This window comes from Hippocampus comes, unplaced genomic scaffold, assembly GCF_001891065.2.
Source record: "Hippocampus comes isolate QL1 unplaced genomic scaffold, H_comes_QL1_v1.1 scaffold467, whole genome shotgun sequence".
Taxonomy (NCBI): Eukaryota; Metazoa; Chordata; class Actinopteri; order Syngnathiformes; family Syngnathidae; genus Hippocampus; species Hippocampus comes.
This window is the reverse complement of record NW_017805038.1, coordinates 230,114-254,447: the sequence shown is the minus strand read 5'-3', so window position 1 is coordinate 254,447 and position 24,334 is coordinate 230,114. Positions and strand designations below refer to the sequence as shown.

Here is a 24,334-nt window from a genome sequence, read left to right as displayed (position 1 = left end):
ATCTATCTATCTATCTATCTATCTATCTATCTATCTATCTATCTATCTATCTATCTATCTATCTATCTATCTATCTATCTATCGAGAGAGAGAGAGAGAGAGAGAGAGAGAGAGAGAGAGAGAGAGAGAGAATATAAAATATAAAAGATAAAGAGAACATTTGGAGTTACATTGCGCTGTTTAAGTGTTCCCTTTATAGATAGATAGGTAGATAGATAGATAAAGAGAGGTTGAGGTAAACGCTGTTCTACTGACACAGAAGCAGCTAGCTAGCAACAGCTTCGGCTGGCTTCTAGTGCTCCTAATTATGTTGTGAAGTCACAGTCAAGAATTCTCACCTGTGTGGCGGCGAATGAGGTACATTTCTGATAAGTGTTGTACTCATGAAGGGATGATGGCAAAAGAACAAAAGACAGAGAAGCCATGCTAAATGCTAAGCTTACCTCAAAATGACACCGCTATCACGCTTAACACCGCAATGAAGTGCTTGGGTCATTGATTACACGTTAAAGCAGCAACTTTGAACAGTTAAAATAGAAGTGGAGGATCCCTCGTCAGCATTCTGTCATCATTTTAGGCTGGCCCATGTAGGACCAGTCTGTCTGTTATCTGCATCGTGACTACTTACACACGTAGGCAGAGTGCAAGCAGACACGCACCCAAACAAACCGACACACACAGCACAGACACAGAGCATGGTGATTGTTGAAATAAAAACAATATGAAACTATGTAATTTCAGTCTGTTTGACCGAAAGGTATACAGCACTGTATTTTTTTTAACGTAGTACCGGTAAGCAGTGGTGGTTCTAGGAAGCTTTACCTGGGTTGGCGAGGGATGGCAAGAGGTTCAGTTGGGGGCATGAAGACATGTAAACTCCACACATGAATCGAACACACGTCCTCGGCACTGTGAGGCAAACGTGCTAACCAGTCGAACACCATGCTGCCTGACACATTTTTATTTATTTATAATTTATGTTAGAATAATATAAAATAATATCGTTACTACTTACTCGGGATTGAATCCACTGTGAAATCCCTCGTTGCTATGGGAACGCACAGTGCTAACCATTGAGCTAAAAGTCCAGGCCACGTGCACCACACTCACTATGGTAGGGGAGACAAAGTCACTGGACCATTCCAAAAAAAGTAGTATCGAAAGATTCATAGCTGCCATTTGGGTCTCTTGTGCATCATCACTCTGTGTGCTCTGTTTGCGTGGCTCCTCCCCCTCAGGCCTGAAGACCATCGTGGGTGCCCTCATCCAGTCAGTCAAGAAGCTTTCCGATGTGATGATCCTGACTGTCTTCTGCCTCAGTGTCTTTGCACTCATCGGTCTGCAGCTCTTCATGGGCAATCTGCGCCACAAGTGTGTCATCTGGCCCATCAACATAACCGAGAGCTTCCCGATCAATGGCAGCTTCGACTGGAATGAGTACATCATGAACAACAGTAAGTGGGAAAAGAGGACAGGGATTTGCGAGTGATTTGGCGTGGGCAGGCTCAGTGTATGAGTCAGCCAATATGCTACCGTCAGAAAATAGTATGCCATTTAGGCACTAGTGAGACAAAAAAATATTGATGTGAAATGAATTGAACTGAAATTGCACCGGTGGCCTCAAAGAATTGATGGACATTTTGCAGAATAAACAAATCTTGTCGCACAAAACATGACTGTAATGCCTCACGACAACACTTTTTTCTTTTTTCGTGTTCTTCAGCAAATTTCTACATCCTGCCCGGCCAGTCCGATGCTCTTCTCTGTGGAAACAGCTCAGACTCAGGGTGAGTATCTTTCCATAGTCCTCCTCAGTGTGCCCGAAATGAGCCGACTTAGTCAATACAGCATTGCAATTAAGGTGCAAAAAAAAATCCATGATGTTGATGCTAGTCAAACTTTTATTTGGTCGGCTTTCAAAACAGAATTTCCTACCTTGTGAATGTCACATGACCAAACCCAGAAAACTGGTGAGCCGTGACGGTTGTTACCTCAGCCCTGTGATGTCATTTTCAGTCAACTTCAACTAGCAAAATGGCCGTCCCTGAGAGGGATACAAACGTATGGAATTTCCTGCCTAAATCATATTCCACAAATGCAATATTAATTAGAATGCCGAGTTTAGACGAGTTGGGGTGCATAAAACATCCATCCATCCATTTTCTGATCCGCTTATCCTCAAAATGGTCGCGAAGAGTGCTGGAGCCTAGCCCAGCTGTCTTCGGGCAGTAGGTGGGGTACCCCCTAAACTGGCTGCTAGCCAATCGCAGGGCACACATAGCCAAACAACCATCCACGCTCACACTCACACCTAAGGATGATTTAGAGCAGAGGTGGGCAATCCCACTCCTGGAGGGCCACTACCCTCCCTTTTGCAACACATCTGATTCCGATGTTCAATATCAGGCCTCCTCACAGCTCACTGATGATCAAGAGCTCAAGAGTGTGTAGCAACAGGGAGAGTTGGAAAACATGCATGAGAGCGGCCCTCCAGGACTGGGATTGCCCACCCCTGATTTAGAGTGTTCCATTGACCTGCCATGCATGTTTTTGGAAAGTGGGAGGAAAGTGGGAGTACCTGGAGAAAACCCACCCATGTACGGGGAGAACATGCAAACAGCACTCCGACGACCACCAAGCCCGCGGCACAGAACACATTATTGTAAAGATTTGTGTGACCACTCTTGTGCCACTCTTACAATGGCACAGCCCTCCCGCACGTTCTCCAATATGGGGTCAAACCTGCCTCTGCCCAGATATATATGCCTTGTGCCTTGCACGTTTTAAGACAGTCACATAAAGAGGGACGTTGGGTTCAAATGTGCCGAATCCAAGTCCTTTATTCACAAAAAGCAGCTTCATACAAGCTGAAAATCATATCAAGCCAGCAGGAATTGAACAGTAGTAGACATACCGAATCCAAGTCCTTTATTCACAAAAAGCAGCTTCATACAAGCTGAAAATCATATCAAGCCAGCAGGAATTGAACAGTAGTAGACATACCAAAATAAGAACGCTAAGCATAGCCTAACATCTTGTGGCTATTGTTCTTTTTTTGCCCTTGTCGTCCTTTCAGGATAAGTGTTTCAAAAAAATAAGATTTAATCCAATAGTTGGCTAGGATGTTACTGAGTCTGGTAAGGTTCTCGCATTGGATTGTACTCCAAAAATGGTTTACATTTCAGGCTATATTTTTCAGCAACATATTTTGTACAACTTTTGGGGCGTTCCGATGTCAAGCGACCACTGTAAACAGACTGAGTCATTTTGAAGCCTTGCTCCCTACCATTCTCAGGCGTTGCCCAGAGGGATACACGTGCATGAAAGCTGGACGGAATCCAAACTACGGTTACACCAGCTTCGACAGCTTCGGATGGGCCTTCCTGGCTCTCTTCCGACTCATGACACAGGACTTCTGGGAAAACCTCTACATGCTGGTAAAGTTGACATATTCACCCACTACGACGAGTGCTCTGTCACATTAAGCACACTCGTCAATGATCAATTGCTTAATAGGGAAATATACAAGTAAAATAGTCAGTACTCTACATGTCGGTCCCTCCACTTCTTTTTGGTCCATTGTCCTTTTTTTTCTTCCTTTCTTTTGTTGTTTTGCCTTTTCGGAGAAGAAAAACGCGCATGCACATCTGCCTCCATCAACATGACGGACAGCTGCTTGTCCCGCCCCCCTGCTGATGGACTGAATCTTCACGGAAGCAAGCAATGATTGGGTGGTGTTTGGTCGGTCAGGGCCCTCTGCTCATTTGTGCATCATTGTGGGATGGAACGAAGGCTGTGTCCAAATTCACAGGTCGGGTCCTTCAAAGGCCGCATTTTCGCTTGCAACTTGTCTTTTCTCGAATGTAGAAACCACACATAGTCGAATTGCAGCGGACGTGACGCAGCCTGTGAATTTGGACGCATCCCCCGCGTTTTCCTAGCTGGCCAATCCTCACACCATCCCTCATTTGCATCAAAATCAGTGTGTCACAGACAAATTGTCCCCAGTACGGCGTGCTCGACTGTTACTGAAACAGAAATTAAACGTGCCTGAGTTCATGCGAGACGTTGACACGTCAACCAAAATAGCTCCCGTTTTGAATGATGTCTTTTACCGTGTATGTGTGTGACGTACAATTGGAGACCGACTTGCACCTCCTGATGGTGCATTCATGCGTGACCCCCCCTTAGTGACGGGGGTGCTATTTAAATATTCCTAAAATGATTATGATTGTAAAACTTTCAACAAACTGATTTCTACAATGATTCACCGAAATCACGTTACACCACCCGTGCTGCAAAATAGACCACCTTTTAGACTAGACCATTACCAAATCAGTTTAATTCTACTTGACATTTAATTTTACAGGCAATGTCTTCGTGCTAGAAGGAAGACCATACATTTTCCTAAGATTTGTTTTTATTTATTATGAATAAAATATTGCAAGTCTTATCGTGCCTATGCCTGCACCTCAAGTTTGTAAACCAAGCTAATTGATTTTGGCTAGTGTGGCCTCAGGCGCTGAAATAACATGCTCTCGTGTCAAGTGTGCGTTTTTCATTGTCACCATATGGATGACAACTCAATTTGTTCATGTTTATTTCAAGATTAAATACTGAATCCCTGATTTGTGTCCTCAAATGACCTCTTCATCTTTCTATTTGATAACAAATGACTATACCGCTGACAGACAAGTGTCATGATGCACGTGATGGTAGTACACCCATAAAAAGCAGGGAGGCAGGGGGTACTGAACCAGATGTATTAACAAAAACAAAACAAAACACAGGAGTACAATGGAGAAACTAAATCCAAAACTCAAAGTCCTGAAAAACACCAATAAACCAAAGTAACAAACAAAAACCCATGGCGGTTAAAACAAAAGATGAGCGCAACATCAATCTGACCAAGACTGACAGGAACCAGGCAACTAAATACAAACTGATGAGACAACAAGGAACACAAGGTACAAAGGGTTGAGTGAGCTAATTGGTGAACACAAGGGACCCGGATGACAATAGGTGGAAACAAAACCAAACGAGGAAGACAAAAAGCACACGTAGCAACCAAACCATGATAAAAAATGTAATCCAAACCAAAATAGAATCATGACACAAGAGGGAAAGTATGTGGCATCACACTCGCTACAGAAATGCATTCTGAGACTGGTGGTATCAGCTGTGCATTTATGAAACAGTACAGTCGCTGGCCACTTGATAGGGATGCTAAAAAAAAAAAATAAAATCCTTTTTTTTTCATTGTTAGAAGAGAATGTTAGACAATCCTACCATCACAAGTGGTGCATTGTGAGTGCTTAAAAGGGTCAAAATAGGCCCATGTTTAAGTCTTAAAATAATGATGGTTGCTTTAACATTGGGGAAAAAGCTAATAGGCTAACAGTCTGTCACTGTGCACATTAGCTCTCTGAAATGGTGGAGGCTCTCCTGTCTCCACTTGCCAGTGAAAAGCAGGATGTTTGAAATATTAAGCGTGCAGGATTGGCCAATGAGACGTGAAGGAAGCATCCCAGCGCCCGCGTCTATTCTTACACAGTATGAATGCTGCTGCTGACATTTGGTTCCGTACTGCAATCTCCAGCCTATATTTGGAATTGTCTTTAAAGTCATAATTTCACACACACACACACACACACACACACACATTTACACATATGTATATATATATATATATATATATATATATATGCTTTTCTAACCTGTTAGTTGCTTGCATCTGTGAGAAATAATTGTGTTGTATGCGAATGGTACATGGTATGAAATGGTCCACAACCTATCGGCCGCATTTAATATTTATTAGGCAGCATATTTTCCTCTATGCACATCAGGACTCTCCTGTCGAGACAACACCCACTGCTCGAAAGATGCGAATGAACAGCTGATAGCTGATGCTGGCTTCAAAACATGGACATGTATTTTTCCTGAGACTTGGGAATGTCATTGAACTCCATAGAAAAGATAAAGCACACTTCAAAATCTGATAATGCCTTTACACAGCGCCAATCACAGAGCATATACAGACAAACAACGACTGTATCCATGCTTACAGTCACACCAATGGACAATTTAGAGTCTTTAATTTCACCTCAGAAGCATCTTTTTGGAATGTAATAGGGAACTGGGCTACTGTGCTTTACATCAGTGGTCTCCAATCTATTCTGATCTTTGGACCGGTTTTCTGTCGACATATTTTTGACGGACCACAATAGAAACAAATAAAAACAAATGATTAGATATACAACTCACCGTTCTGACATTTTGCAAGGTTCAGCCCAAACACAAAACATCGAGTTGCTCTTGTGTGTCTCACGTACAAATTTTGAACGTGGGATAACTGCACGGGGTTTGCTTCGAGCGGAAAAGAGGAGTGACTCCTCCTTGTCCTTGACAGAAAAAAAAAACAAGTTTGAAAATGGCTACTCAATCTGGTGACCGGTGGTTGAGTTCTTGCTTGTTTGACGGTTTAAAAACTGTCAATACTGTAAGTCAATACACTCACCAGATAACGCCAACTTCCTCACTCCCCATTCTCCACGCCTGCACATTGTTAAGTGGGTTACACACAACTGATTTTTAACATGTGAGAGATCTCACACGAGGACATGATTTGTGTCTGACAACAGCATCGGCTTCAGCGAGCTTCCTGATTGGCTTTTGTTTACGGAGTCCGTGACGCAGCCGAACTCCATCTATTGGCCATCATAAATATTTTTTTTAACATTCCGAATTGGTGGCCCCAGTTTTGGGGGAGTGGAAAAACTCACCATGAACAGACTCCACACCACAGGATAATCGCGCAGGATAATGTTCTTGGATGATCGGGCATTTGCTGACTTTGAATGAAAGAGGTTTCACAACGCTCAAATTGTACTAATTCATCTCATCACGTCGATGTGATATTTTTAGTCATGACAACTGACTGGATCCAGTGGCTCCGCTTGACAAACTGGAACTAAATCTGCTTTGTCTTTTCCCCACTGAGAGAGCTGATCATTTCAATGTATCCCTCCCAACAGACATTAAGAGCGGCAGGAAAGACCTACATGATCTTCTTTGTGTTGGTGATCTTTGTGGGTTCCTTCTATTTGGTCAACCTGATCTTGGCTGTGGTGGCCATGGCCTATGAGGAGCAGAACCAAGCTACCATGGAGGAGGCCCAGCAGAAGGAGGAAGAGTTTAAGGCCATGCTGGAGCAGCTCAAGAAACAACAAGAAGAAGCTCAAGTCAGTATTTTTGGGGGAGAAAGTCGTCCTTTTGTTACTAATGTTTATGTTTATCGTTAGACCGCTGCCATGGCAACCTCTGCTGGAACAGTATCAGAGGATGCGGTCGAGGATGACGGTGGAGGGCGGCTGTCGTGCAGCTCTTCTGAGATGTCCAAGCTCAGCTCCAAGAGTGCTAAAGAGCGGCGCAACCGCAAGAAGAAGTGGCGACAGAAAGAGCAAGAGAAGGAGAAAGGCGATAGCGAGAAGTTTGTCAAATCCGAGTCGGATGATGGCAGCAAAAGGAGCCGCTTCCGCTTTCCCGATAACCGCCTGGGGCGAAAATCTTCTATTATGAACCAGGTGAGGAGCAAATCTCTTGTATGTCTGTCCACAGTGGTAGATCCAAGTTGGATAACAATCCATTCTGTGATGCTAGTTCACCTCTCAATATGGTCAAGTTTTAAAACGACGTTTTTCATTCCATTGCGATAATACTGTCGCCGTCATCAAAAATACAGTGGTACCTCAAGTCATGAACTTAAAACATTCCATGACCAGGTTTGCACCTCAAAACGTACGTAAATCAAGTTTATTGTTGCCATTGAAATGAAGTGAAATGCAATTAATCCATTCCAGTTCTGAAATTATATTACAATTATATGTGTGTGTGTGTGTGTGTGTGTGTGTGTGTGTGTGTGTGTGTGTGTGTGTGTGTGTGTGTGTGATTTTGCAAACTCTCTGAATGGTTTTGCAAGAGATATGAATAGTTTTGGAAATTGTGCAATAAAAATCACTGTTAGTCTTTAGGCATTCAGAAAAAAAACCCAAAACCCTCTAAGGTGAACTGCACAACATGGTTTGAACAAAAATGATGTTCAATTATATGTAACCACCATCAGAGGCTTTCAGCATAAATGTTTGCGTTTATGAGACCAAAGCACTAGTACCCTCGGCAACTTTGGCATGATTTCAGGTTGTGTCCAATGTTGTTCACTGGATGTGACTGGTTGATGAGTGCACAGCTAATTGAATCGTCAAAAATATAATCTTCCAGTTTTCTCCTCACTGTCAGCTGAGGAACAGGCTCGATATTGAGTGGCGACAGTGGGCCGCTGCATACAGAAGAATATACAGCGGCCAGATGTGTAGACGTGCCCACGTCCAGGCTCTGAATAATTCACAGTAATGATATAAATGTTTCAGAGGGAGCAATCCTTTGCAAAGGCAGCGCTCATATTGTTGCACCGTGTGGGCTTCCGAAAACAACAAAATGGGACTTATGTAATGCGGCATGCCCGCCTGCAATTGCTCTTCACTTTCCATTCAGGCCGACCGTTGCCCAAACATTTCATTTGAGCCTGTTAAGGTTTTATTTAAAGGCTGAATCGATATTGGCCGCGGCACCGTTTGATGTTGTCATGACTCATGTAACTTAACAATGCTCTTTTGGCCACCTGCGTTTTAGTGTGACCTTTGCAGGGTTGGCTATTGCTGACCTTTGTGTTGAATATCTTATGAAAGCCTCGATTATAAAATCACCCACGGGTCTGTTATCACAACTACATGTCTGATGTTTTTAACAAACCAATTCATGTCATAATCGGCCAAGAATTTGACGACTCATGATTAATTGATTGGGGGCAAACACAGTTACCTTAATACAAGTGAATGGAACGAACGGAAGTCTTCACATGCAGGAGATGGGGAAGGGAGACTCTGCCTTACCTGCCTGCCTTGACACATACTTCTCTGCGAACAAGCAATCTCATCTAAACTAGAAAGTTAAGTAGGGTTGGTCCTCGCGATTGAGAGACCAGCTGGGAATACTGTGCGCTGTAACCTGACTGAGCCTCTGGTGGGGCAAGTTAACCCAATACAGTGTTGGTCCCACGAGCCGGGAGAAACAGGGAGGGTTTCAGTCACAAAGGGCATCGGCCTATAAATCCTATGACAGAACGTGGTCCAAAAAAGGTGATGCTAAACAAGAAAAAAGAAGATATGTCCAATTCTTATAGAGTACTACCTTCGTCTGTCCACATGTATTTCCAAGTCATCTTTCTCCACTATCACTGACTGTTACTGACATGTACATTCCCAAATTGGTTGATAACTACACACCGGTGTCATAGGTGGGCAGTGATTGATTGATTGATTGATTGATTATTTTTTTTGTCTCAGTCCAGCCCTGCCTGCATCTCATCATCTCATCTCATCTCTTCCCCGTGTTATTCCTGCTCCCTTCTAGTCTCTCCTCAGCATACCAGGTTCACCCTTCCTGTCCCGCCACAACAGCAAGAGCAGCATATTCAGTTTCAAGGGCCGCGGCAAGGACGTGGGTTCGGAAAACGAGTTTGCCGATGACGAACACAGCACGGTGGAGGAGTGCGAGGAGCGCCGGGGGTCCCTGTTCAGCCCGTATCGGCGCAGCAGTTATAGTGGCTACCATGGGAAGAGGAACAGCACAGTGGATTGCAACGGCGTGGTGTCCCTCATCGGCCCTGGGCCCGGTGGACGCCTTCTGCCTGAGGTGAAAATAGATAAGGCAGCTACTGACAACAGTGTAAGGAAGTCAATGAGTAGTCCTATCTAGGCATGGATCCCCGTCCCTCTTGTCCATTCCTCTCTTTATCTTCTGATCTGTCATCTTTGCAAATCCGTATGTATCTCCTGGCTCAGCGCTCTACACCGCCCCCCTCACCCCCTTCTTCCTCCCTCCCCAATGCCTGCAGTGTATGCTGCCCTCCATAGTAAAGCAAAGAATGGAGTTATTAACAAACATACTTAAGGCAGCCCCGCATTTGATAGGTTAGAGTAACTGGGTCTCTCACTGCCTTTCCAGCAAATTTTATTTGATTCGTTTTTCTGAACGGCCGCGTGTGTGGTGAGAATGCTTCTCAACTGACAGCTTACATTGTTGATACTACCCCATGAACCCAACCCTGCTTTTAAAGCAACATGCAATGATCAGTTAACATACTCCATCACAGTGTGTTGCTGTGTTCCTCCTTCAGGCATCCAGGGCCTTTGCAAGTCTTTGTGGGTAGGAGGTGGAGTAGATGACCAGCAGAGACATTTTTATCTGCTTCCCTAATGTGCAAATCACATCTCAAAGTAACAGACTTTAAAACACAAAGAAGGGCTGCTGTCCTTGTATGTCTTGAACTTTCTCCATTTTCCAAACTTCGTAGTTAAAATGACTCAATTGATTTTCTGTAGTAGTGTGGCAGTAGTTAGCATGGTAGAGCCACAACAAAAAACAAAAGCATGTCAAATGAGTCTGTAGATTCCTCTCCTTCTCTTTGACTTGGGCGCATGCTCATGCATGACAACTGGACTGGTATGAACAACTCGCTTATTGTTATTATTATTATTATTATTGTCTCTTTCCAATTTTTGCATTTAGAAAAATAAACAGCAACACACAGCACCATCCGTTTGCAAGCAAAAACCATGTTATTGCAAAGGCATGAAAGGTCCAAACTGAAGAGGCAGTTGATAGTCAAGTCTTTTAATTTGGTCAGCCTCTCAAAATTTGCCATTAGGTAGAGTAGTTAATCTCAGCTCTGCATGAATTTAGAACACATGCAAAGATCCTTTAAGTAGCTTCGACACAGACACGCTCAAAGGAAATGAAACATGCATCAATGCTTCCCCCGCCCCTAACAATCACGACTTTTTACTGCCAATGCTGTTGTCCGCTTCCCTCTGCAAGCCACCGATGGCGATGTGGGATAGTGTGCATGTCCTCTCCATGGGTGCCTGATTCTTCCTCTCCTCCTGACAGCCCACTACTGAGGTTGAGGTGAAGAAGAAGCTGTCTGGCTCCCTGATGGTGTCTGTGGACCAGCTCAATACCTCCTTCGGGCGGAAAGAGCGGGCCAACAGTGTCATGAGCGTCATTACCAACACACTAGTGGAGGGTATTGCCTCTTTCACCCAGCTTTTTAACCTGCTTTTTTTTTTTTATTTTATTTTATTTTTTTTTTTTAATTCTTTAACTCGGGCTGCTCTTATCGGTTGGTTAGTTTGATATGTACTGCATATCTGCTTTGCACAGCCAGCAATACAGATACATACAATTGTTCTGCCACTCAAGACCTTTGCACGTTCGCTTGTTACACGCGCTATGTTTTGTGACATCTAATCCGCGCTATGTCTTCAGAACTGGAAGAGTCCCAGCGCAAGTGTCCACCGTGCTGGTATAAGTTTTCAAACACATTCCTGATATGGGAATGCTCCCCAACATGGCTGAGGATTAAGGAGATCGTCAACCTGATAGTCATGGATCCCTTTGTGGACTTGGCCATCACCATCTGCATCGTCCTCAACACGCTCTTTATGGCCATGGAGCACTACCCCATGACACCTGACTTCGAGGACATGCTCTATGTGGGGAATCTGGTGAGTGAGTGAGTGAGCGAGCGAGCGAGCGGGTGAGTGGGTGACTGGCAATGCAGTTGTTTCTCATACAGTTGTTTCTCTCAAGGATGAAAGCAGCTTGTCATGCAGCCTTTCATGTACCCTGTCGTATTTTACACACAGTAAGCTGACATGTTCTACTCCTTCATCCCGAGACGCACCCTCGTCAGCATCATCACAGAGATGCTGCACCATTTCTTCCCCACACTCATAAGTCAAAATGCAGTGAAATTAAAGGCATTCCAGATAATTCAGTTCTTTGATACTTCATCACTGTCCGGGAAATTAAACTGTTTCAGAAGCAATATTTACACATTACCATTTGGTTTCCAAACATAGTTGCAACTAACACAGTACAAATAAAAACAAAGCAGTGCGAGATTAGCAACCCTGGTAAAGTCTATTCAGGGACGTTGGAGAGGAGGATCCATCGGGAAGTCGGATCTCAGATTCAGGAGGGGCAGTGTGGTTTTCATCCTGATCAATAGACCAGCTCTGCAACCTCGGTAGGGTCCTCGAGCGTGCGTTGGAATTCGCCCGACCAGTCTACATGCGTTTTGTGGACATCAAAATGGTGTTGGACTATGTTCCTTGGGGTGCTTCGGAAGAAAGGGTGTCCCGAACTTGCTGATATCGGCTGTTTGGTCCCGGTATGACCAGTGTCAGAGTTTGCTCCATATTGGTGCCGGTAAGCTGGATTTCCCTCATATCCAGTAAGGGGTAAACTCCATCAAGGCTGCCCTTATCACTGATTCTGTTCCTAAGCGTCACGGACAGAATTTCTAGGCGCAGCCGAAGCATTGAGGGGGTCCAGTTTAGTGATCTCAATATTTCTTCTCCGCTTTTTGCAGATGATATGATACTGTTGGCTTCATCAAGCCGCAATCTTGGCACTGGAATATGAAATGTTGGGATGAAAATCAGCACCTCCAAATTCTTCAGGGCTCTCTCTGGGCCAAGTGTAGGGGGGGGGGGCGTTCAAGTCTCTTGGGGTCTGTTTCTCAAGTGAGAGGAGGAGAGATCTGGCGATCGATATGCCGATTGGGGCAGCATCTGCTGTGATGCGGACTCTGCATCAATCTGTCATGGAGAACTAATATGGTATTCATGCATCATTGTAGTGTTTGAGAATAGTTTAACGGCTGTTCCTTAGCTCTGGACGCTTTAGTATAACACACCACAGTCTCAACTTTGCTGGCTCCAGGACTCCGTTGTCTTGTTGCGCTCAGTCTCCTCGGGCAGGGAATGACTTTCCTTACCATACAGGTTACTTCTCTGTTGCTGTTGTCTGTTAGTGCGTTTCATTCCCACTGATGCACTCAGCGCAGCATGGTTTTCATGCTTTTTGGAGTAATACTGACCTCCCCAAACCAAGGCAGGAAGATATAAGCCATTACTTAGAAGTATTACAGTTCATTTTCCTTTGTTGAGTGTGAGTGCTTCGTGTACTGCAATTAGTGCTACTGGTCACCTAAAAAATGATGCAACGATTATCTGCACCAACTGCACAACTATCATAGTATTGCATTGCAACACTGATCACTTTCTCTCTGCTCGATGGCTCTGAAAATTGTCGCACAGCTGTCATTTGGTGGTACTACTGCACAATGGTACCCTTACATGATGGAAAGTCTTTCGATACTTGTATGCCAGGTCTTTGTTTGTCGTAATTGTTTGTTATTGCAATACTAGTGTAGCCTATACAAGCGGAGACAAATTATTTCTGTGTTCTACATACTTGGCCAGTAAAGATGATTCTGATTCTGATTCAGATTTTGATGAACTCCAACTGGCGAGTTTGCCTAAGTGAGCGTCACTCAGACGCAAGTCTGAAGTTTGAATCATATATTGCCATAAACAAGGGGGTGCAAAGGTCCATTGATCACTTTTCACAGCTTTAATTATGTGTTCATTTTTTATGCTTTGTTCATAATAAAGGGGTTTGCGACGCTGGCAGTGCAAAGTAACTTACTGGTATTTCTCTGGCAGTCCAATCCTACAGTGGAGTCCTCGAGCCAAGTCCTTACAGATGGAGCTGCTGCCACAACATTATGCATACTGTATTGTATCTGCCAACCCATCATTTTTCTGATTATTGCCCTGATGTTTCCCGCCTTCTCTCTCGTTCCAGGTGTTCACTGGGATCTTTGCTGGAGAAATGATGTTCAAACTAGTGGCCATGGATCCGTATTACTACTTCCAAGAAGCCTGGAATTGTTTCGATGGCTTCATCGTGACACTGAGTTTAGTAGAACTGGCTCTAGCTGACGTCGAGGGTCTGTCAGTGCTGCGGTCATTCCGACTGGTAAATGGTCTTTTTAGCAATAGCACATTGACACAGCTTGTGAATTATGTTCATTTCAGGTGGAAAATATGCTGTGTGTGGAGTTTGCTGATTTGATCCGACTAATGATGTCCTTTCCCACCGTGCCCTTTCTCCAGCTGAGAGTGTTTAAGCTGGCTAAGTCATGGCCAACTCTCAATATGCTGATCAAGATCATTGGCAACTCTGTGGGCGCTTTAGGGAACTTGACTCTCGTGTTGGCCATCATCGTCTTCATCTTTGCCGTGGTGGGCATGCAGCTATTTGGAAAGAATTACAAAGACTGCGTGTGCAAGATCGATGCTGACTGCGAACTGCCACGCTGGCACATGAACGACTTCTTCCACTCCTTCCTGATTGTGTTCCGGGTGCTTTGCGGGGAGTGGATTGAGACCATGTGGGACTGCATGGAGGTGGCCGGCCAGGGCATGTGCCTCATTGTCTTCATGATGGTCATGGTCATTGGCAACTTGGTGGTGAGTAGGTGTTGCATAAATTATCCATATTGCACTACATCACAAACTCTCTCTCTTTCTCTCTCTCTCTCTCTCTCTCTCTCTCTCTCTCTCTCTCCCTCTCTCTCTCTCTCTCTCTCTCCCTCTCTCTCTCATTTTCTGACAACGGCCCAAATTGCTCTCACTTTGGCGCACCTTTTTTTTCCTTCCCCTTTTTCCAAAGGTGTTGAACCTGTTCCTTGCCTTGCTGCTGAGCTCATTCAGCGCAGACAACTTGGCTGCCACTGATGATGACGGCGAGCTTAACAATCTACAAATTTCTGTCATTCGCATCAAGAAAGGCATTGCGTGGATCAAAGCCAAAGTGCGGCTGCTCGTGGCCAGCCTGCTGAGGAAACCACCCATGGAGGACGAGCAGAAGCCTTTGGATGACATGTACGACAAGAAGCTGAACTGTATTGCCAACCACACAGGAGTGGACATAAACCGAGATCTGGACTATGCAAAGAATGGCAATGGTACGACCAGCGGCATTGGCAGCAGTGTGGGCAAGTATATGATCGACGAAGACCACATGTCGTTCATCCACAACCCCAACCTGACCGTCTGCGTACCCATTGCGGTCGGGGAGTCTGACTTTGAGAACCTGAATACAGAGGACTTCAGCAGCGAGTCAGACAATGAGAACAGTAAAGAGGTGAGTATGACTCAGGCCCCACTTCCAAAGAGCAGCGCAGTCCACTACTGTATACATACGAGTGCTTTGTCAAACCATGCGGTGGTCCATTCATGTCTGACAGCAATGCATTCTTTGATGCTTGTTGCACTCTGATTCAGTCGACTTTTGACTTTCAAAACTAAATTTCCCATTGAATTTTTTCCTCTACACTCTCACCATCCTAAAACTTTTGTTTCAGGCAACGATAGAAGAAAGTCACTTGTAATTGTCATACAGTTATTAGCAAAAGTTAACCAGTCAGTATTAATAAATTAAGTTATAGGCAAAAGTTAACCAGTCAGTATTAATACATTAAAAACAGACAAAGACCTCATTTTTAACATGAATGGTCACACAATTCCAAAACAAAATTTGCCACTAGTGTCATGCAAAATGAGGCACAGCGCAAGGTTTTTTCTTTCTAATTGAGGAGGCTTGATCAATATGTGTGTGTGCGTGTGTGTGTGTGTGTGTGGGGGGGGGGGGGGTCTGAGGGAGAGAAAAAAGGATTCTCATGACTTTACTTGTTTTTAAATAAACGTATGATAAACATCACAAGCATGTTTGTACGGAAGTGTGGAACTGCCACTGTGGAGTAAACCTGTTTGGTTGGCGAACTCGCTCAAATGTATTTTTGATCAAATGTAGATTGAACGCCAAAATCATGCACATGCCTTTAGCCTATATTTTGTCAATGTCTACTATACTAAATCTAACGTAACTGAAAGACTCACCCTGCCCACCCCGCTCTCACAAACACATGGGTTCCATGTGCATCACAAACATAGGAACAAGAATTGTATTGGAGCAGATGACTACTTGTGAACTTTTTCATGTTTTTGAACTTAAAGAGATAAATAAATAAATTGATGGGGAGAGAGGGGGCGGGGGGGGGGGAACCTAAATGGGGACTAGACAGATTTCTGCCTGAGCTATCACACGTCTTATTTCTGGTGTAGCGCAGTGCATGTGCAAAATGTTAAAACATAACACACTGAAACACACTCAAAACCCTTGGTTACATGCTCGAAGCATCTGGTAGCTAGCCTTGGGAGCTAGCAGCTAGCCAAAAAAGCTAAAAGCAGTGTACATCTTCACTCAGTGATATCCATGTGACCAATGGCTATCATTACCAACTATCATGACACTGAAACAACTGCTAACGCTGTACTTGTGTTAGAGAATGCATTCTACATTTGGTGCCTTGGATTTTTAACGTACAGCTGCACAAATAATCCAGTATTTAAATCCATCCATCCATTATCCGAACCTCACAAGGGTCCAGCGCATGCTGGAGCCCAGTTGACTTTGGGCAGTCGCCAATCGCAGCTGATGTTTAAAATGAGAGAATTTCTGACATTTTAATTTCTGACATTTACCTTTCCTCACAAACTTCTTGACCTTTTACCTTGAGAACTGAACTGTGTTATTGGTGGTGGTTGTGGTGTTTTTTTGTTTTGTTTTGTGTCTTTTTTAACATCTGTGTCTTTGCAGCTGGACGACACCAGCTCGTCAGAGGGCAGCACCATTGACATCAAGCCAGATGTGGAGGAGGTGGTGGTGGTGGAGACGGTGGAGGAATACATGGAACCAGAAGCATGCTGGACAGATGGTGAGGCTGCTGCTCCCGTGACGCCCATTACGTCCAGTCAACAGCACCGAGACTCCCTTGGGCTGGGTGACAATGATAGGCCAGCTGAGTGAAGGACAGTTTCATTATAAATACTCACTCGAGCATACCCACTATTTATCATCCCTGTCTGACTCTCTCTATCCCTGTCACTGATCCCTAAATGCCCTCAAGATATGTGTGCTTATGCAGTATGCCGTGATAAAAGACATTGGGAATACTGTAATATTCAGTGGGGCAATGTGTCAGTCAGATATTTCAGTCAGGTCACTAGGAAGCCCAGTGTGTTATTAATTTATATATATTTTTTCTAACATCTTCATCTAAAAAGAATCTAAAATGTGGAGACCCCACACATGATGAGGAAACTCTGGTCACGTGTTTGCTTACCATTCTTATTGTGTGAAGTCCACAACCAACTCAACACATCACACACATAATAAAATCTCGGCCCACAACCGGGAGTCTCCTCCTCTAAACCAGATGTCTGTCCTAGATTCAAACATTGGCTTGCGAGAGGCAGTGTGGTACCACAGGGCATCCAGGCTCCCAGAAAATACAAAATAGAAGAAATAGTCGAAGAAGAAGAAGAAATAAAATAAGCTCGGCTAACTGTTAGCTTGTCTGGGAACACTGCTGTGGGAGGTTGTCATCTTTATTGGGGACGGGGGGTGACTTTTGAGTGGCAGTCAGGCTCAAAATCAGCCTAATTGCGGTTATGTGCGAATCGCAGAGTGATGGAAACCACAATGTTATCGGCATAGTTTGCACGTGATGTCACAATCCAGCGATTAACGCCAGAATCACTTTTCAGTGATGCAAGCAAAGTCAGTTGTATTATTTTTAACACGCTATCGGGGTTTTACATTCTGTATTTTTACCTGTTCCCAAAAGCATCTAGGACTTGAGCTCTTTAATGAAATTGACCTATTTAACGCCCTGCGGAGGGATGAGGCACCTAATCAAGCAAGAAAAGGGCACAGTCCCACTAAAACCCTGGTGTAATCTGCGACTTAGCACAGGATGATGCCTTCTTTCGACATGTATCCTTTCTTGCTGACAGTAGAATCCCCATTTCCCCCTGTGTGCGCGCAGCGTGCGTGGCTAAGTACAAGTGCTGCGATGTCGACATCACCATGGGCTGGGGGAAGAGCTGGTGGTTCCTGAGGAAAACCTGCTACCTGATCGTCGAGCACAACTGGTTTGAGACGCTCATCATCTTTATGATCCTCCTCAGCAGTGGAGCTCTGGTGAGTCGGAGGCAAATGAATGTGCTTTATTGTCAATGAGTACTTACAGCCCACTCTGTTGTGGGAATGGGGCGGGGTGATAGCAGACTGGCTAGCTCCATCTTGCTGCGCCTGATTAATGGACTGCACCCTTTATCAAGTTGGGCTCCCTTTCCTACGGGGGTCAGACGCTTATTCCCAAGTGTGTCAAATGCCACTTGAATAACAGCAAGGATTTCTGCATATCCAGATTAGCTGCACTTAACTTGAAATGCATCACGACGATTTATCCTCCACGTGAATCACTCAAGCTCACGGTGTTGCACACACTTCATTAGCAGCATTGTAAGTCATCGAGGCGTAATGCGTCCCTTGCGTGTAACTTACCTATTTGTGTCTCGTTTCTTCCAAAGGCCTTTGAGGATGTGTACATTGAGCAGAGGAAAACCATCCGGATCATTTTGGAGTACGCGGACCGGGTTTTCACGTACATCTTCATCCTGGAGATGCTGCTGAAATGGGTCGCGTATGGTTTCGTCAAATACTTCACCAACGCTTGGTGTTGGCTGGACTTCTTCATTGTGGACGTAAGTGCACCTCTTGTCTCTATTAGAGCGTTTAGTCAGCCCGCTACCACCTCTTGGTCCGCACATACAATTGCATTATTTCAACATTACAATTAATTCATGTAAATAACAATAAGTAAATACCAATGCCTGTCACTGCTTGTGTTCATCATACTGTGAATAAAGTAATGTGGGGATATTACAAATACATGTGAGTAGTCTTTGTTCTTGGGATGCAGATGTAGGATCTGATGTTTTGAGTTTCCTAGGGTTAACTGACAGTGGTTAGGTTGCTAATGAAATGGTGTTTTACTGGGTGTAAAGGCATGCGGTTTATTTTATTTCTAATAGATGTTTATATAGTCTTGTTTCAGCAAGGCTCCAGACTAGCATTTCTTTTTTAATTTTTTATTTTATTTTTTTGCAAATTACACAGTGGCCCCTAACCTGAAATTTAAGGGGGCAAGCTGAAAATTTAGGGGCACACATGTATCACAAATTGACTCGCCAAGTAAATATTCCCATTTCCGCTCGTTTTCACTATTTCTGATGAACGGGTGGAGTGTGGAACAGAAGTTCGTCAGCAACAAAAACAATATGAGACAAATAAAGGTTTTCTTATCTTAATATCAGCAACTGGTTAAGCATGCACAACTAGAAGAAAAAAATAATTGCACTGTCTCCAATTGTAAGGGCAAAATGCCACCGTTTCGGAGTAGTCTGGAGCCCTGTTGTGTATTTTACATTCTGCATCTGTCCAAATGGACTGGACACATGCCTTTTACTTCCCAACCAATCAAGTTTATATGCTTGGTTTGCTCCTCTGAGACGCTTCTATACTGTATGTGCTCACTGCAGGACCAAATTCTCTGTCTGATGCAACATTTTGAAATAGGATTTAAGGAAATGATTTTACCAAACAATTAATAACTCACTAATTTCAGCCATATTCAAGTGTCGCTCAGAGCTGTGGGATGTTTCAAAGAATTGTCTTTTGCTCTTGTCTAACTTGTAAGATGTTGTTGTTGATGTTGATGTGAGCCTGTCCTCTTTCTCTCCTCCTTATGTCTTGTGTCAAGTTTGAAGGACCAGAAAAGAGAAGATTGATCATTCTATTCTTAAGCACTTACACTTATACGAGTACCATTGTAGCTTACCATATTGCCGAGTGATTTTATGTCTGGAAGCGGAAGATTTTCCCATAAGGATAAAACCTTCTCAGGAGGCAATTGAAAAGGATAAAAACTTCTCCAACTTCTGTCCTTCTTCTTGAACTAAATGCCTCTCCACAGTGTCAGCCACCTCAGCCCAAACCTGTGAATGGACTCCAGTCAGTGACTAAAATACAAGTGTCAACATCCCACAATGATCGTGACCTTTTGCTAAGACAAACCCCCCTTTCACTGCTGTCGCAAAGTCTGTCAAACTTTCAACTGGATGCCACCTGTCAGAAAATTCACTCCCATTTTTTGTCAAAAAGTATAATTGAGATACAAGCAGGGCTTTGAAGGCTACATCATTGGCTCTAGGTGACACAGGGAAATAAGGAAATGCCAATCATGGTATGGTCCAATCAGTATGTGTATGTGGCACTCACTGTGGCAGTTAACTAATACGTACCGAATCTTTTCATTCACATTATCAACAGGGCTAATTCGGCACTGAAGATATCTGATTCAATGCATTTTTTGGATTTCACACTGCCATGGTGGATATCACAATGGTGACACTTTGAAGTAAAAAATCTTAATTGTGACACTCGGTGTAAAACAAAGCAGAGGTGGAAGCTGACGGGTTTATTTTACAAAAGAGCAAAAGTCAACGATATCAAGGAGCAGCACTTTCTGTAAAGTTCACTACACTCTTTTTACCTTTAGATTACTATTTATCCATCCATTTTATAGAGCGTTTATCATCATTATTGTCATGGGTGAGATACAGCCTGAATTGGTCGCCAGTCACTTGCAGAGCACCTACTGACAAGGAAGCATTCACACCTATGGACAGTTTCGCGTCATCAGAAAAGCTTTTTTGGAATGTAGGAGAAAATCCTACGCGAGCTCGGGAAGAACACGCAAGCTCCTCACTGGGCGACTGGATCTTAGATTACAACCCTGAACCTCGCAACTGTGAGGCAGACACGTTAACAAGTTGGGCTTTGTGCTGCCCGCTATTACAGTCATTCAAAAGCAAAAAAGGAAGGAATAGGGGTATAGAAACACTCCAACCAGGAGCAGCAAGCTAATGAGCTTGGACAACTTGTACCACGTGTCAGAACTCGGTCTCACATAAGTGGCATAATGCGAGCATTTTGGTTACCAAATGGCCAACAGGAAAAAAACTAAACTCATCAAAACACATTATACAGGGTGTTCCAAAAGTCTTGGGCACATTTTGACATTGAATAACTCGGAAACTATTAAGAATATAAAAATGCATCTGATAAATTCAGTTTGTAATCTCAATTATTACATGGAATGTTCAAAGATGTTCAATGTGAGCACCATTGGTCACACGACACACATCAAGCCGATAGTCAAATTCTTGCCAAACACGTCCCAGCATTGCATTGTCAATGGTTGCAACAGCTTCTGTTATTCGTGCCTTCAGCATAAGCACCCATCCGTTATGAATTTACCATGCCATCTCACGAAGGACTTCCTCTCTGGTGGCTCCTTTCCGAATTTTCTGCGAAATGCACGTTGAACAACAGTCCATGATTCAGTTTTTGCAAATTCAAGCACACAAAATGCCTTTTCTGGTTGAGTAAATGCCATTAATGGGTCTGAAAAGAAATAAAAAAAATCAATAGCCTTACGAAAAACTTAATGTAATTAGCTTTAAAATGGCACGACTTTTCTCTTACTACCATTCATAGTTAAGGAGATATGGGGACTTCAAATGTGCCCAAGACTTTTGGAACACCCTCTATTATGATTACTATCGCTTCGGTTAAATGTGCAGTATCGAAAACGTTTTTGACAATCGTATATGTCATCTGAATTCAGTGGAGTGCCACCAGAATGAGTATTACATATTACCTATTTTGTACTGCACTGTGATTGGCCGGTCTTCATTTCGAGGGTGTGGCTTTGCAAAAGGTAATTTGTTAATTTAAATGCACAGATAATTATGTACAATGTCCACCCCCAGCTGTTTACAGGGGGATTGGGATGATATACCGAAGGGTATAAATCATATTTTGGGCTGGAATGTAGGCCTAGACCTATTTAAAATAGACAACATATAGTCAAGCCCGAAATTACATATGCCGCTGGGTTATCAATAATTTCAGGCATGACTGTGTATCGTATATATACTTACTATCTAATTTTTTTTAAGTTAAGATTCCACAAAGAGCAGACGTGGGCAACTCCGGGCCCCAAGGTCCGAGCTCCTCCAACACACCTTCCTATGTTTAGTTCCTCAGCAAGCTCTGCAGAAGTTGGATAACAATCCTGATCATTTGAATAAGGGTGTGGTGGAGGAGGGAAACATGGAAACGTCCAGGATACCGGCCCTGGAGGACAGGAGTTGCCTAGTCCTGCTTCCACGGTTGCATCGTTCAAAGTTGTTGCTATTGGAGTCTCCCTCCCAGTAGGTGTGATATACAGAGCTCTTTGGACGGCGTAGCTTCCCAACCCATCAGTGAATGTGCTGTCAAGTGTGGCAACCCTTTTCCCCACCCCCACCCCCCGTCCCCCCTGCTCACTCCCTCTGGAAAGTGTAACCTCAGCAATATGATGATGTTTTGCTGAGATGTAATGATGGTGGGTGACAGGCGCACAGCGGTAAGTTTGGTCTTCACTAGTGCTCCCCCTGCAAAAAAAAAAAAAAAAAGTTTGATTTGTGGTGGTTGGTGTTGTGGCCTCTGCTGTGCTGTGTTGTGGGGTGCAACTGTTGCCGTGGACTTGCAAAAGGGGGTGGGGCACCATCATTAACCCAGCCCATCTTGCGGTATTCTTTGTGGAGACACCTGACCCCCCCCATCACCCTTCTGTTACTGCATCTTTTTCTTATACATTTGTTTCTGTGTTATTGTGAACAGTAGGGCGTGTCAGATTTAGAATCGAGTGTTTAATGTTAAATGACACTCCAGTAAAGTTGGACATGTTAAAGGAGACATATTTTGTCTTTTTAGGGGGGAAAGTAAAAACACTTTGCAAGTGCCCTGATAAAACGTCTATGACATTCTTCACTCAAAATGGACAAAGTATAAAGACTTACAATTCACTTAACGTTCACTTCTCTCAGCCTGGTTAAAGTTACTTGGTTTTGGAGAAGGTATTTCTGTTTCATGTAAATGAGCCACTGCCCCCGCTGTGCTGCGCGACCAATATCAAGTGCGCTTTTATTAACATGGCTACCCGGGCTTGCGCTAGGTCGTGTGGATGGGGTGACGGTGAGCAGCTACGATGTAAATAAACAAGTGCCCATTGAAAGATCGATTGCATTTTCGTGTGCGGATCGGTGGAGGCATATAAAAACTTTACCTAGTTGCATAATCTCGCACTTGATTGGTGGGCATTTTTGTATGTAAGCAATTAAAAGTCAAATTTCCAAAATATGTCCCCTTTAATATTTTGATTAAATACAATACTTGTACATATACGTAGTTCAAAACTAAAGTTCAGTGTGTGAACAGGAGCAGCAAATGTCATTCTTTATTCATTCTTTCTTTTTCCACTCAGATTATTTTTCATGGTTTTTTTGTGTTGTCTCCCCCCTAACCCCCACTTCTGGTTTTAGTTTGCTTTATTTCTGTTTATTTTGCGCTCTCGTCATCCTGGGATCACAGCCCCAGATGTCATTGGCCTTGAATTGCAGAAGGACGCCGAGACACTGAGGCCACGCCCACCCAGCTGGCCCAGCTTGGGGCCATGTGCCGGGCACCCCCAATGGGTGCGCTCCATGGGGTCAGGCTGAAGGTGACAACTACCCCAAACACTGTAGCATAGATGACGGCAAAATCTTTATTTTAAAAGGCTGCATATGGTATTCACAAAACGAAGTCAATGACTTATAGTAGAGGGACTTGGCCCTGGCAGTTACTTTGCTTTTCTCTCCACAATTTTATCTGTAACCACTTGTGCTGAGTTTCATCTGACACCGGTTAAAATGAAGATTTTGCCGACACGATCTTCCCTACGTGACTTTGGTAAGCTTTGGATGTATATGTACTCCATGTGGTGCGTTTGACCACTTGGTGTTAGTGACTGGTTGAAGGTGAACTCACATGTGTTGACGATTGATATTTTCCTTGTTTGTCAGAAACGGCTACACCCCTCGGCACCAGTCTTTAAACATTGTACATTAATTCTTATTAATGAGCAAGTGAGACAAGACGAGCGAGAAGAATGTGAGTCTCACAAAGTGGTATACTGGTGGACTGTTATTAACTGAATTGGCAATAATTAAGTAACATGATCAATTACCAGAGGTGGGCATTCCGTCTGTCCGTCACTGGCCGCATTTGTTGGTGAATCATGTAGGACAAAACTTTGAAACGCTGACGGACTACGAACCCATGGAAGTGGGTTTTCTTCCGTCACTGGAATTATCACGAACCAGGTCAGTTCTGATGGACCTTCTCAGTCCGTCACCGACAAGACGCCTGTTTCACTGACAGCTGGCCAAATCGTGTGGCGTGTGTTTGTTCATGGGCGTGAATACTTTGGGGTGGTTTCGAGCAGAGTGGAGGAGGGGCACCTCGTCCTCCGACAGAATTTAAAAAAAAAAAAAAAAAAAAAAAACTTTACCCGCCTTTTGTC

At 43.8% G+C, this 24,334-nt stretch overlaps 1 protein-coding gene across 4 annotated transcripts in view; it reads left to right on the top strand.

Annotated features, from left to right (window-relative positions):
* Positions 1-24,334, top strand: part of LOC109512321 (sodium channel protein type 8 subunit alpha) — a 96,153-nt gene that overhangs the window by 45,881 nt on the left and 25,938 nt on the right. For 2 of the 4 annotated variants that reach the window (XM_019863937.1, XM_019863938.1), the window contains exons 7-20: positions 1,239-1,454; positions 1,724-1,787; positions 3,296-3,437; positions 7,035-7,241; positions 7,302-7,583; positions 9,469-9,783; positions 11,008-11,143; positions 11,386-11,624; positions 13,774-13,947; positions 14,085-14,441; positions 14,644-15,117; positions 16,633-16,750; positions 17,864-18,018; positions 18,411-18,584. In XM_019863937.1, the coding sequence (XP_019719496.1) occupies positions 1,239-1,454; positions 1,724-1,787; positions 3,296-3,437; positions 7,035-7,241; positions 7,302-7,583; positions 9,469-9,783; positions 11,008-11,143; positions 11,386-11,624; positions 13,774-13,947; positions 14,085-14,441; positions 14,644-15,117; positions 16,633-16,750; positions 17,864-18,018; positions 18,411-18,584 (3,053 nt within the window). The remainder of the gene's footprint in view (positions 1-1,238; positions 1,455-1,723; positions 1,788-3,295; positions 3,438-7,034; positions 7,242-7,301; positions 7,584-9,468; positions 9,784-11,007; positions 11,144-11,385; positions 11,625-13,773; positions 13,948-14,084; positions 14,442-14,643; positions 15,118-16,632; positions 16,751-17,863; positions 18,019-18,410; positions 18,585-24,334) is intronic. The other 2 variants (XM_019863939.1, XM_019863940.1) reach the window with 1 other exon arrangement.